The sequence below is a fragment of the Coloeus monedula genome (genome assembly GCF_965178545.1).
Source record: "Coloeus monedula genome assembly, chromosome: 18".
In the NCBI taxonomy this organism is placed as follows: domain Eukaryota; kingdom Metazoa; phylum Chordata; class Aves; order Passeriformes; family Corvidae; genus Coloeus; species Coloeus monedula.
The window spans coordinates 10,266,476-10,278,764 of NC_138798.1; the positions used below are offsets into that span (position 1 = coordinate 10,266,476).

The following is a 12,289-nucleotide window of genomic DNA, read 5'->3' on the forward strand; positions in this document are numbered from 1 at the left end:
ATGAAGAGGGATAAAATTTTATAGAGGATAAAGCAGTTGCGGGAGGAATACAATTACATTGAGACGAGCTGGGTTTGTGGAAGATACTGCACTCTGCCTGAGAACAAAATTAAATTGGGAAGGAAGAAAAGGGGAGTGCTAGCACTGCTAACACACTGAGACAGCTCAGCAGTACACTGTCAAAAGGAAGGATCCAGAAAGTGAGTCTTAATGACAACAAATCCCCACAGAGAGATGCTATAAGCAGGGTCCCCCAGGGCTCACTGCTAAGGCCAGTTCTCATTTGACAGATTATAGGTGACCTGAATAATACAAGTTCCTTGTGTATGTCCACATTTGCAGACAGGCACAGGAGAATAGTCAAGTACTCAAAGAAGGCAATAGGCAAGGGAAAAGAGAAAATCAGTGTCAGGACACTTCTATTTAGGATAAGCCATTAAAAAAAAGCACTGGAATTGGACAAGGATGACAAGGGGAGAATGCACACCCAGCTGCAGCTGGAGCTATGGAAAAGTTGTACCATGAGTGCCAATATAAGCACCATCTCCACTGTGCTGGCCTGGCAGTGGCCAACACAAACGTCCACCTTCTCTCCCCACCAAAGGTACCTTCCCATCTGCCCCAGGCTGACCTCTGGTGCTGGTATAGCCCAAGGAGCTGCTGACTTCACACTGGTGCAGGTGAGGCCGCGGGATCATCAGGATGTTGGAGATCTTGCCCAGAGAGCTGTCATCAGAAGCCTGGCTCCTCACCTCTTCCGGGGGCAGCATGCGGCTCTGCAGGGAGGGGCTGCACGAGACATCGTACGAGCTGGAGCTCTTCCTTGTGCGGCTTTCCCTCTCCCTCACAGACCTAATGAAAGGGATGCGCAGTGACAGGAAAGAGAGATTAATCCCCAGGTTATCAGGGGGCTGGAACAGGCCCAAGTCATGCAAAAGACTCAATGCTCAGCAGGTGAACTCAAGAAGAGCATTACAGGGAAGCCATCACTATCTTTTTTGACTGTTTGGGTAATTTATACTTCTGTGCATCACACAACACAAGAACACTGCAATGCTTCCAGCACAAGGGCTGTGAAAGGGCCTGCTCAACTCCCTGTGCAATCCTACAGACACCACACCAACCTGGTAGAGATGTGGCCTAGAAGATACCAGACCTCAGCCTACAGCGCCAGGAACATGTAGCCACAGGGAAACTACTTGGAATTATGAACTATTTAAATTGTGCTGGCATCTTTCAGCATGGGCTCCTACAGGCTGCTCATATTAACATATTAATAAGTGAGTCCACATGCTCAGAGTTAGGCAATACTACTAAAGAAGCAAAGCAAAAAAAGTACTTTAAAACAAGCTTGTCTACCACGTATTTCTGAAAAAGCACTTAAATTTATAGTTTATTCAACTGATTTGGCCAGGACCTGAGAATAATCAGCCTTTCTCCTAAGACAGAAGGACATGAAATAGTTGAGAACCTGCACTCAGCTTTTCTGTTTCTTCTCTCATTCAGAGAGGCATCATTTTCAGGGAGGATCCCTCACCACACTCTTCACCAGTTACTAAACAGTGCATCAAACAATCTATTTCTACAACTATGTGCAAATCTACTGTGCAAATACTTTCTTAACCCCCTTGAAGAATCTGCTAGGGAGACTAGCTTTATTCCACTTCAAACAAAATTAAAGATTTAAGGAAAAAAATATATTTATGCCTTATCCTAGACCCCACACATTATTAAAAGTAAAATACCAGAAAACCAGTCTCAAAGATCAGGTACAGATGAAGCTTTTTGTTGAACTGTGAGCATGTGGAGATCAATTCTCCTTGTATTTCTCCAAGTATTTTATGTATCAAGCACACATAACATGGCTACTCTAGAACCAGTGCACTCACAAGCCTCTCACCTGAAAGTGGTACAGCGCTGGGCTCTGGATGGGCCTGGCAGTCGGAACACTTGGGCATCATAGCCATCGTAATCTACCTGGATAGGCAAGGCATTCTCAGCATCCTTTGGTGCTCCTAATGCTGAAATAAAAATCATAGAGCACTGGAACCTCTTTCAAGAATGTTCAAGATCTGCAAGTCAGAGTATCCACCTCTCACCCCTAAAGAAAGTATCTATTCCAGAAGAAATCCCAAAGTGTCATGAGCAGAGCAGCTGGAGCAGCTCAATTATCAATGCTGGTGCCTCTGAATTAGGCTTGCTGAGGCCATAATGTCTTTCCCCCATATATCCTAAACACTAAATGAGTTAATTGTCAAGAAGTCAACTGGCACATGCACATTAACATCCTGAGTAACAAATACAGGAAACACTTCAGTATGGGTCTGATGGTTTTCTGTAACAATTGTCCCTTCCTTGTGCTGGAGTGTCATTGTCTTACTGCAGCTGTTTGTTAGTTTGGGAGTCAGTGGGACAGATAATTCCAGAACATAATTACTTACAGGCATCACGATTATTTTTTGCTTTTTCTGTCAATGGCTGGAGAGTCCAACAAAGAAAGCACGAAGTGACCAAAAAAACAAAGAAAGAAAAAAAGAAAGAGCAAGAGAAAAGACAGAGGGAAGGGAAACAGTCAGCATGTTTTAAGGAAACATCCCCAATGTGATCAAGCAGACAAGGTTTAGCTTGCTGACTCAGTGAGGCAGTGAGATAACTTCAGAAATACTAAATACTGATACTTGGTCACAAACCTGTGTGAAAAACACAATGCTCAACACCTTTCCTCCTCTCCATAGAGTTATTTGTTACAGAATGAAACTCTGATTTTTATGGTGGCTAAAACATTTCTCACCCAATTTTATCCTAGAAAGGAAAGACGTACAAACTAGTCCCTCATTCACAATCCCTACAACAAACCTTGCAGCTTTGCTTTCACAGCCTTTTAACACAGAAAGTTAGTTCCAGCTGTTGGAATACTTGCTAGAAATATTCTGATGCCTGACTAAGAAGAGGTATCTGACATGCTAGTTGTCTTGGGGTGATTTTATGATAATACTGTGTTCCCCTATCATCTGCTTATTGCCCAGAAATGGGTCCCACACCCTTAAGCTGGGTCCAGAAGAGGGGGGAGAGAAGCTGGGCAAATTCTTCAGTGCGCGTTGTGTTCAAGGACTCACACACACTCCCCTGCGTTCTCACCACTGCAGAGCCGAGGGAGCACCTTCCTGCTTTTAGCCAGCCTCTTAGCTGAGACAAGAAATTTTCCCATGCCAGCATACCGAAATCCTCCAGTAGCTGCCCCTTCCTCTTCTGGAACTGTTGGGCCTAGCTGTGATCCGAGAACCAGATCATCAGATCCCACGGACCAGTGGGGAGGCTGCGGGGACGCCACATCCCAGCCCAGGACCTCGGGAGGGGCCAAGCCAGCTACAGAGGGAACTTTAAATTCACCAGCTTTCTCCACATTGAGGAGGTTTAATATTTTAACAGTTACTCTTTTTTTTTTCCTGTGCTGTAGCGGTACAGAGCAGCAAGGAGACCCCAGGCAGGTGCAAAGGAGGAACTTCATTGACAAAAAACCCGGCCTTTTTATGCCGTTAGTCAGTTGTCAGTTTACATAGTTTTAAGGCACAACAAACCCAGTTTAACCAACCACCATACACCATGTTGCAGGCACGAGGCATTCACGTGGCATGCTTCACTTCCTCTATTCTAGCTGAGTCACTCTCCCACAGTCCCTTTCTACTTAGGCTAAGTAACAGGCCAGAGCCACGATTTTACCAGGCCTTCCCTTTACAGAGCTTTACCTATTGGTCACACTGTGCCTTGCCAGCACTCTGCCTGCTAAACAAATTTTTTTTTTCACTTTCATCCAAGAAATTGCTTTTGTATTGGTGGGGGAGGGAGTGCTGAAACCTGTCTTCTGGGGAGGACACGTTCCTTCCAGAGCATTTCCCCCTAAACTTGTCTCAAACTGAGACACTAGTAAGAAAATATAAATCAGAAAGATACCCACCTTCCTTCCTGCCAGCTTGATCCGTGGAGTGAAGCTGTTACACAAGAGTTGGCTTTTGGACGTATAGAAACTGAAAGAAAAACCAGGGTGGCTTTAAGGTGTTCTAAGAACTCAACACAGTTGGTTTGCTACACAGTAAACAGACCAGGAACCTGAGTCAGCTATTGGATGGAGAAAATGGGATACCTTTCTGTGCATAAACAACATATGGAAAACATGGAGGTATGGTTGAGAGAAGCTACTCTTTGCCTTTGGTAAGATGAAAGGGCTTTGATACTTGTAGAGCCTCAGTCTAGACACTTCTTCATATGCTTAACACCTGCACTGCCCAGTTCATTTTCTTTCTACAGAAAGACATCCACTTCCACTGTGCCATTTACACAACTCTCTCTGATTTGCACAGCTGTAGTGACTCACACCAGCTGTTTCAAAACCCTGTCATTTCTGTTATGTTGCATTAATGCCCAGAGTTCTTCAAGAGTAATGTAGTATTTCCTTTGCTTCACAAGGAAAGCAGAGGAAATAAACAGTGAAAGAAGAAAGAGAATTCAAGACATTATGAGGAGGAAAGCAAAGCAGAAGTGTTTAGCAAAGGCTGACAGAATTCACCTACCTATGATTTATCCAGTGTGGAATATTGTAGTCATCACCCATTCGTGAGTCACCAGGGCCACAGCGATTATGGAGCTGTAAGAGTAATTCAAAAGCAACTAATTGTATCCAGCCAGTCACAAAATGAGCAACGTTTGTAGTAGGAACGGAGAGAAGGGAAAAGCAGCCTTACCTTAAAGAGCGGTACAGCATGCAAGGGTTGCTCTCCCATGCACACCAAATCCACACCTATCCCTGTAAACAGACAACAGTAGAGTTCAGCTATCAACCAAGCAGGACTGATGTGCTAAGACAAAACAGATCATCAATTTGAAGACCCAATTTGTATTCACATACTTTAAGAGGTAATAATACTGAAAACGGTAGTCAACAGTCCCATGGTATGGTTACAAACCAACAGTACCTGTGGGAATATAAGAAATGTTTTTTCTAAATTAATGCAACTCATGCAAGATTATCCTTTAAGGGAAAGGTTTGCATGGACAGGTGAAGTTCTCTATCACAAACAAAAGAAATTAAATGCCTGTAAGGACTCTGAAAATCCACCCATTTCAATATGAAGTGCAGACACAAGTCTTGCAGCTGTAACCCCTCCTCCCAGAGCACATGAGTTACCGCAGATACTTTTTCACAGCCAGAAAAAGCTAGGTCTTTTCCAAATCCGTGTTTGCCTTCAGAGAGACTGCAGGCACAGCTACTTACCATTGTCAATCATCCGCTGCTTGGTCAGGATCATGAGGAGCCGATCCACCTCGAACACCCCCACCCCGGGGGTGATCACCACCGACATCTGCCCGGTGCGGTCGAAGTTCCGGTTGATGTAATGCTTGTCAAACACTGCCAGAGAGAATGCAGGAATACTTTAAAAAGACCCTGGATGTTTCTTTTCAGAGCAAGGCAGGTGACCACCTAATACTCCCCTCCTTTTCACAGTGTTAAGGGAAAAGTAACAGAAGTCCACACCCATTTATTGGCAGCTGCTTTAATGGTTCTTCTCCTGTATATTTTTACCCATTGCTCATAACTTACCATTGAATGAAAGATTTATAGCCTCCAGGTAGTTCCCTTGTGCTGAGGTAGAATTGTGACCTGGAGGAAAGCCCTCTGGAAAAGTATTCAGAAGGCAAAAAAAAAAAAAAGTCACCATTCCTGTACAGACTTGCTTTATATAATAAAAGAAAACCACAGAAAAAATACATCTGTACTAAATACTACTAGTTCAAAAAGTACTGGCAAAATTGATATTATTAAGTTTTATGGAAAGATCCAGGCAAATTGCTCAGCCAGGAGAGCACTAAGAGGCATAAGACCAGACTCCAACTGAAACTGGATAGTTTACTGACAAACCAAAAAAAAAACCAAAACAAAAAAACCCACAAAAAAACAACATCACCACCACCCAAACAAAAAAAAAAAAAAAAAAAACACCAAACCCAAAGAAAGAGAAAAAAGAGAGAGCAAAGGATAAAAGCAGGGAAAGGAGGATTCTTGTACCTGCTTGTTCGAGTCGTACCAACACAGGATACTGGATGAAAAGCTTTTTAATGGTCACAAGCAATGAGGTCCACTCTTCCCGCCTCTCATTCTGAACTACGACTCTAGAAAAAAGACAACCTAATGAGGCCCATGACAGGAAGTCATGAGGGGAAGTGAGAAGGGATTAACAAACTATAAATAAATGCACAAAAGAGTGCGTCGAGTTGCACATACACAGTGGGATAAGAGGTGAAAAGAACTGGGAGGAAAACATACTTGTAAAAATCTTCATAAAATCTTCCCTCATGATCCTGCCGAATCGATGCACGATGTGTTTCAGGAAATTCATCTGAAATGGAAGGAAAAGCACATCTTATCCCATGCTCTTGTATAGAAATGACTCATCTTTTCCAGCAAGAAGCTATTATTTCCATTAAAAATAAACAACAGAAAAAACCAACCAAAAAAAAAAAAAAAAAAAAAAACCAAACAGAAAAGCCCCCACCAAACAAACTATAAATACAGTTTTATAAATAATTGGAGAAGTATCAGACTTTCTATACAATATAAAAACTGCTTTTAAACCAATATGACAGCTTGAGTATGGTAAGGAAAATTTGTGACATTCTTCTATGTAAGGTTTTCACTGCACTACTTTCATAACAATCTCTATGTACCTAATGTGTTTGATAGAGAATACTGTGAACATGGCAATTAAGAGAAGAGAAGTCCCTGTCAGCCTGTGACCAACTTTCAACAGAGGAGACAGGTTTAAAAATGGAAACATGAAAACAGAGAATTTGCGTACCTATAGATTTTGCTTCATAAAATGTTCTTGAAAATAGAACCACTGTCACTTCATGGCTGCAATTCTTCTCCTGTCCAGGAAGGACAAATGCAAAAAGAAAACCTTAAAAGTCACATTCTGTAGAAAACTGTGGATACACCCATATAGTAACACCCTCTCTTCCCTCACACCCAGAAACAAAGGTAACTAACAAAAACTAGACTGTGGCATTAATGGATCTGCATTAGTGCTCCATCTGTCTCTCTGACATAACAAAAGGGTCTGTCCTGCAGATTCTGTGCTGCTTGGCTATATCATATTTACCAGGAACACTCTCCACTAGTCTCTAAAGAAGCTCCTCTCTATAGTTGTCAAGACGTTTAGAAAACAAGACAGTTGACACAATTTGTTTACACCTACAGCAATTTGATATTCTGATGTGTTACTGTTCAGAGAAATGTTCCTAACAATTCCAGAGAAATAAAAAATTAAAACTGAACTTGATCTATTTACCTTCCATTTTGTGAAGAGGTCAGCAAGGAAACCATTCACAGCTTTCTCAAAGTATAGATCCCCTGCAAAATAAAAATCTCCCAAGCATCAGAAAACAACAGTTACTTCAACTATGGGGCATATCTAACTCTAAGATCCTAGGACAACTGTATTTATTAAAATTAGAGCAGCTGTGTGCGTAATAAAGGGCAATATCACTAAAATAACATGATAAAAAGATTAAAAAGCATCACTTTTTCAGAGGATGTAAACATGACTCCTACTGCCAGAAGGATCTGACCCTTAATTCATTTTTCCAACACATTTGCAGCATGCTGGGAAAGTACCTGCACTGTCTTTTAGGCAAAGAATGCACAACTGATCCCCTGCTCTGTTTTGAATAGTTGCCCAGTTCCATATGCCTAAACACATGGTCAAAGGAAGTGGCAAGAGGTTTGCTAAAGAATTAAGCCAGAAAAAAAAAATAGGATGACACAGAGAAGTGACTCATTCTTAATGCCTAAAGTTGTAATACCTCCAGCTGAAGTTACCAACTTCTACCTGGGCTAAAGCAGGTTTTACTTCCTCAGTAAAGCCAATGTCAAGAGAAATCTAAACATCAAGGTCCTCTTTGCACAGGACTTCCATATATTTCTGGCTTCAGGATTCACAAACTTGCGCCTGCTCTCATCACCCAACATGTTCATATCTATAGAAAACCTTTCCAATGCTCACAGTGATTTCATCACTGAGATAATGATACCCAGGCTCTACGCAGACAGGAAAATGACGGCACAGCCAGGGACAGAAATGGGTGGTGTAGAACCCAGAGTGCAGAGAGTATTTCTCTGCCTGTTTTGAAGGGTTCTACCCCCATGGACAACACTGTTTTTGACCTTTGTCCTTGGAGAAAACTGCCTACCCTCTGGGAAGAACTCAAATCTACACTGGCATGAACTAGGTGATAGAATATTATGTAAGATTGTCACAGGGTAAAAAATTTAGAAGATTTGGGTTTGTTAATGTAGTAAATAGATAAAAGCAAAAAACTTCAAAATGGAGGAATGTTGTTGCTCTCCAAACCTTCTTCTTCTTCTACTACTCCATATTCTGCAGTAGAAGTAGTTTGGGATGACTGGATAAAGAATTCTGCAGTTCCTGTCTACGTGACTAGATGATTTCTTATACATTGGTGGAAAAGTAAAACTAACGTACGCTTTTAGTAACCATTGGTTAATTTACCTTTGAAAGACTGTGTAAATCTTGATAACGGGGTATTCTCCTGCATTCTCTGCTCTGTGCTATGTCTAGGTCACATTAAGTGGCTCTATTTCTCTGATAAGACTTAAAATTAACAACTATCTGAAAGCAGAGAAGGCTGGAGGTCCGTTTGTCTCTCAAACTCCTGGCAAGGACTCTAAATTTCTCCCCCAGCAGGGGAGGCATAATTACAGCACAGTTAGTGTCAGGGTGGGACTGAAAGTAAGGATCTAAGGCAACACCACAGCAGACCTTGGAGCACTGCTTAGGCCAAAGGCAGGACATTTTCGTTTGCTAGTAGTGGCGAAAATAAATAGCAGTGGCAGTTTCCTAGTAGGGTCAGAAAGGACAGCTGCTACCATCCACATGCACAGGCAGGTTCATTACCTACATACCATAAATATCAAAATCCCACATTTCACAGCTCATCTGGATAAAAATATAAACCATGGCAGAAGTGGAGCGGAAGACCACCTGCAAAGGAATGAAAGACCTTGTTTAAAACAAAGTACATTCATTAAAAGGCTCAAATGAAGAGGTTAACTACACAGCAAGTTATACAACTGTGGCCCTTGCATCACAGGGAATTTCCCCTCTAACAAGTCATTCCTAGTGCTGCCAGCACAGCAGAGCTGAAGTTTAATAATGATTCATTGTCCTGAACTTACTACCATTCTTCACCTTACAACACAGCCAATTCCAACGATCTATACAAATCTGCAGGCAAGATAGAATTACAAAAAGCCTTGCAAGCAAAGGAAGGGAAAAACTGCTTTCTCCCTCTTTCCTGAACTCTTACCCGGGTGTCCTCACTGATGTATCCACAAGTGACTTTCTCACTCTTTACCCACAGTTCACCTGCCTGGGCCCTGGAAGGAAAGAAGTGCAGAATATTTGAATATGAAGATTACACAATCAGTATTTGAGCAAATAAGAAATGTACCAAAATCTGCACTCAAGGATGACTTATTTGGTTAAAACCTGATCTTTAACCCAAAAGATGTCAAACAGCCATTTCCCTCTGCATCTGAACATCTCCTTGTCCCTGTGTCACCCCAACAGCAACTGAATTAGCCCACTCTGAACTACTAATACAGCTTGGGAAGGGGGGAAAATAGTCAGAGAGATAAAAATAAAATTATTTGGCCTTAATCAGAGGCCACGAGTGTAGCTGGCTGCCCTACTATTAGTTTCTTTCACCCCAAATCAGATAGAAGCCTTTCCCCACCCCATGGTGCAGAGGTCTGTAGATGAGTAAGAGAACAATGAAACATGCAGGATTTTTCAGAGAAGAGTCTCCAGTTGGGTACTTAGAACTCATGAGGCTAAAGCAATAACTAACAGTAAGCCCACAGAGGAGGCACTGACCTGATACCTGCAAATTCGACTTTTTGGGTGACATATGCACACGTGCTGACCTAGGAAAGAAGAGTTACACTTGTTAGAAGAAGAGCAGGATCAGAGTGAGTAGAACAATGTACAAAAAAAACCCACTTGCACTCAAACACATGATTTTTACAACAGAAGTCACAAAATCCATTCAGTGCAGTTACTAATAATAGCTCAGCCTACAGAACCTCTGTAGTAGACAACAGAAAATCACTTTTAACACATATAAACTCTAATTTGCCTAATTCACTGCACTTAGAGGAGCCAAAGACTGCACTTCAGACATGCAGGCAGAAAATATTCTAATAGCTGCTTATTAAGTGGTACTCTCAGGGAGGGGATACTTCAGCATCTTTCTACTTGAAAAACATTTGGATTCAATTCCTTCCAAATGTAGAAAATCATCAAAATTCAGAACATAAGCAAAAAAACTTTCAACAGCATTTTCAATGCCCAAGGCAGTCATCAACATTATAGCAGTGGAGTAGGAAATGATGGGATTTGTTTTTCTACAACACATTTACATCCATTTCGCCAACTCTGATGTGCCACTCACAGCACAAGATCCTCAGGAGCTGCTGACACTGTCTTTGTCTTCAATTTTCTACATTTTGTAAAGCACTTATTTTCTTTCACAGCAAGCAAAATAAAAGGTACGTCACCTGCACCCTGCACAAGGGCAGCAGGGGCCTTACCAAACTCTTCTTCAGTCGCCACATATCCCCACGCCCAATATACTGATCTTTAAATGTCAGCTCCACCAAGTCCAAGGTCACCTCCTGGGAAATGGATGAAAAACAGTGCTTAGATTTTACTGGTTGTTTTTAAGTAGGGCCCACCAATCTGTTCATTTAATAACCAAATGTTACAAGAAGTGCCATTCAAAGCAAGTCAAGATCTCTAAAACTGCAAGATAAAAGGGAAGCCCATACAAATCAATACCAAAGTTGTGCATGTATCTCAACTACTTTGAGCTGCAAAACATTGCACAGTGTGACCAGAAAAAGCCCAAGGACTAAATCTCTACTACGAGTCTCAGTGCAGACTGGAAGCTCAAATAAAACAAATTACTGCAATTCATGACATTAAGGAAGCCTCATTTCCTTTTTGTATTGTATTTTCGTACTGTGCAGAATATAAGTTCTGACCGCAGCTCTTTTAATAGTTGGGACATTTACAGGAAATGCCTCTCTGTAAGAGGCTCTGTGGTATCAAATAATGCAAACCCAGGCGATGGCTCTTCTTTTGACTAGGACACTTTCTGTTTCTCTTTACTCTGCCTGGTTCTCATGAATTTCTGAAATTTAAAGATATGTGAAATGTCTGCATTTCTACCAAGCTCTGTTGAAGCTGGATCATAGAGTTCAAAAAGAGAACAGAGATAATAGGGAGAGAAGAGACATATAACAAACCAGGAAATAATTCAAAAGTCTAAAGCTCATTTTCTTAGGGAAGAAGACTAAATACCTTTCAATAAAAAAATGCCTTTTTTTCCCCCAGACTACTGTAGATGGAAAGTCCCAGGACTCCGATTTGAGTCAAGTGATTAAATGGATGGAAAAAAGCGGCAAAACCACACACCTTTGGGTCAACAACATTGACATGGACATCCTGGTACGGCCGCAGGCGGAACACTTGCGCAACTGTCTGATCCACACTTATCGTTTCTGCCACAAGAATGAAAAAGGACAGCAGAGAAGTTAGTGTCCCCAAAAGGTTTCATGGGCTTTACAGGTACAAAACCAACACAGTGAGACTGACATGAAACACAAATTTTGGGCTAAAAAGCCAAGTTTGTTTAAACTATACCTCACATTACTCCAACAAAAGCAGATTTAGAATTAACTGCTCATTTTCTGTTAAAATTCTAATCCTTCCCTTGCTAAACAGACAAAGCATTGATTTTCTTACGAAATTAAAATACATCAGTCACAGGTACAGCCCAGTCATGCAACCCTTCCTATGATTTTACTATGCATAAGTCTAGAGTTTTACCTTTCTGCAAATCTTCCTTAAGTGATTTCACTTGTAGAAGCAGGGGACTAGCATAGAGAAGAGAAAAAAGGTAGACAAGTTGAGATACCACCAACAGTCTCTCTGGTAAATCGTACACTCAAAACCATTTAGTAACATGGACCATAGGTTAAGCTAAAGAGAAACATTAATATTTTCTAGAAAGCTTCATACACCATCCTCTCTACCTGTCACTCCATTTTGTTCCTTACACTCTTTATAAGGTACTCTTGAGATAAAGATGATACTACAAAAGGGGAATTAGGTCACACGAGAACTTCTCAGAGCCTCACAAGTGCTCTGCT

The 12,289-nt window shown here is 41.5% G+C and overlaps 1 protein-coding gene across 8 annotated transcripts in view; it reads right to left on the minus strand.

Annotated features, from left to right (window-relative positions):
- The window catches only part of DEPDC5 (DEP domain containing 5, GATOR1 subcomplex subunit), a 41,368-nt gene that overhangs the window by 26,869 nt on the left and 2,210 nt on the right, over positions 1-12,289 (minus strand). For all 8 annotated transcript variants that reach the window (XM_082293737.1, XM_082293739.1, XM_082293738.1 and 5 more), the window contains exons 4-21: positions 11,967-12,013; positions 11,553-11,638; positions 10,667-10,750; positions 9,951-10,000; positions 9,382-9,451; positions 8,978-9,056; positions 7,344-7,405; positions 6,852-6,921; positions 6,320-6,392; positions 6,062-6,165; positions 5,597-5,671; positions 5,270-5,404; positions 4,740-4,801; positions 4,569-4,642; positions 3,956-4,025; positions 2,442-2,478; positions 1,901-2,021; positions 632-852 (exon numbers count right to left, since the gene is read on the minus strand). In XM_082293737.1, the coding sequence (XP_082149863.1) occupies positions 632-852; positions 1,901-2,021; positions 2,442-2,478; positions 3,956-4,025; positions 4,569-4,642; positions 4,740-4,801; positions 5,270-5,404; positions 5,597-5,671; positions 6,062-6,165; positions 6,320-6,392; positions 6,852-6,921; positions 7,344-7,405; positions 8,978-9,056; positions 9,382-9,451; positions 9,951-10,000; positions 10,667-10,750; positions 11,553-11,638; positions 11,967-12,013 (1,520 nt within the window). The remainder of the gene's footprint in view (positions 1-631; positions 853-1,900; positions 2,022-2,441; positions 2,479-3,955; positions 4,026-4,568; positions 4,643-4,739; positions 4,802-5,269; positions 5,405-5,596; positions 5,672-6,061; positions 6,166-6,319; positions 6,393-6,851; positions 6,922-7,343; positions 7,406-8,977; positions 9,057-9,381; positions 9,452-9,950; positions 10,001-10,666; positions 10,751-11,552; positions 11,639-11,966; positions 12,014-12,289) is intronic.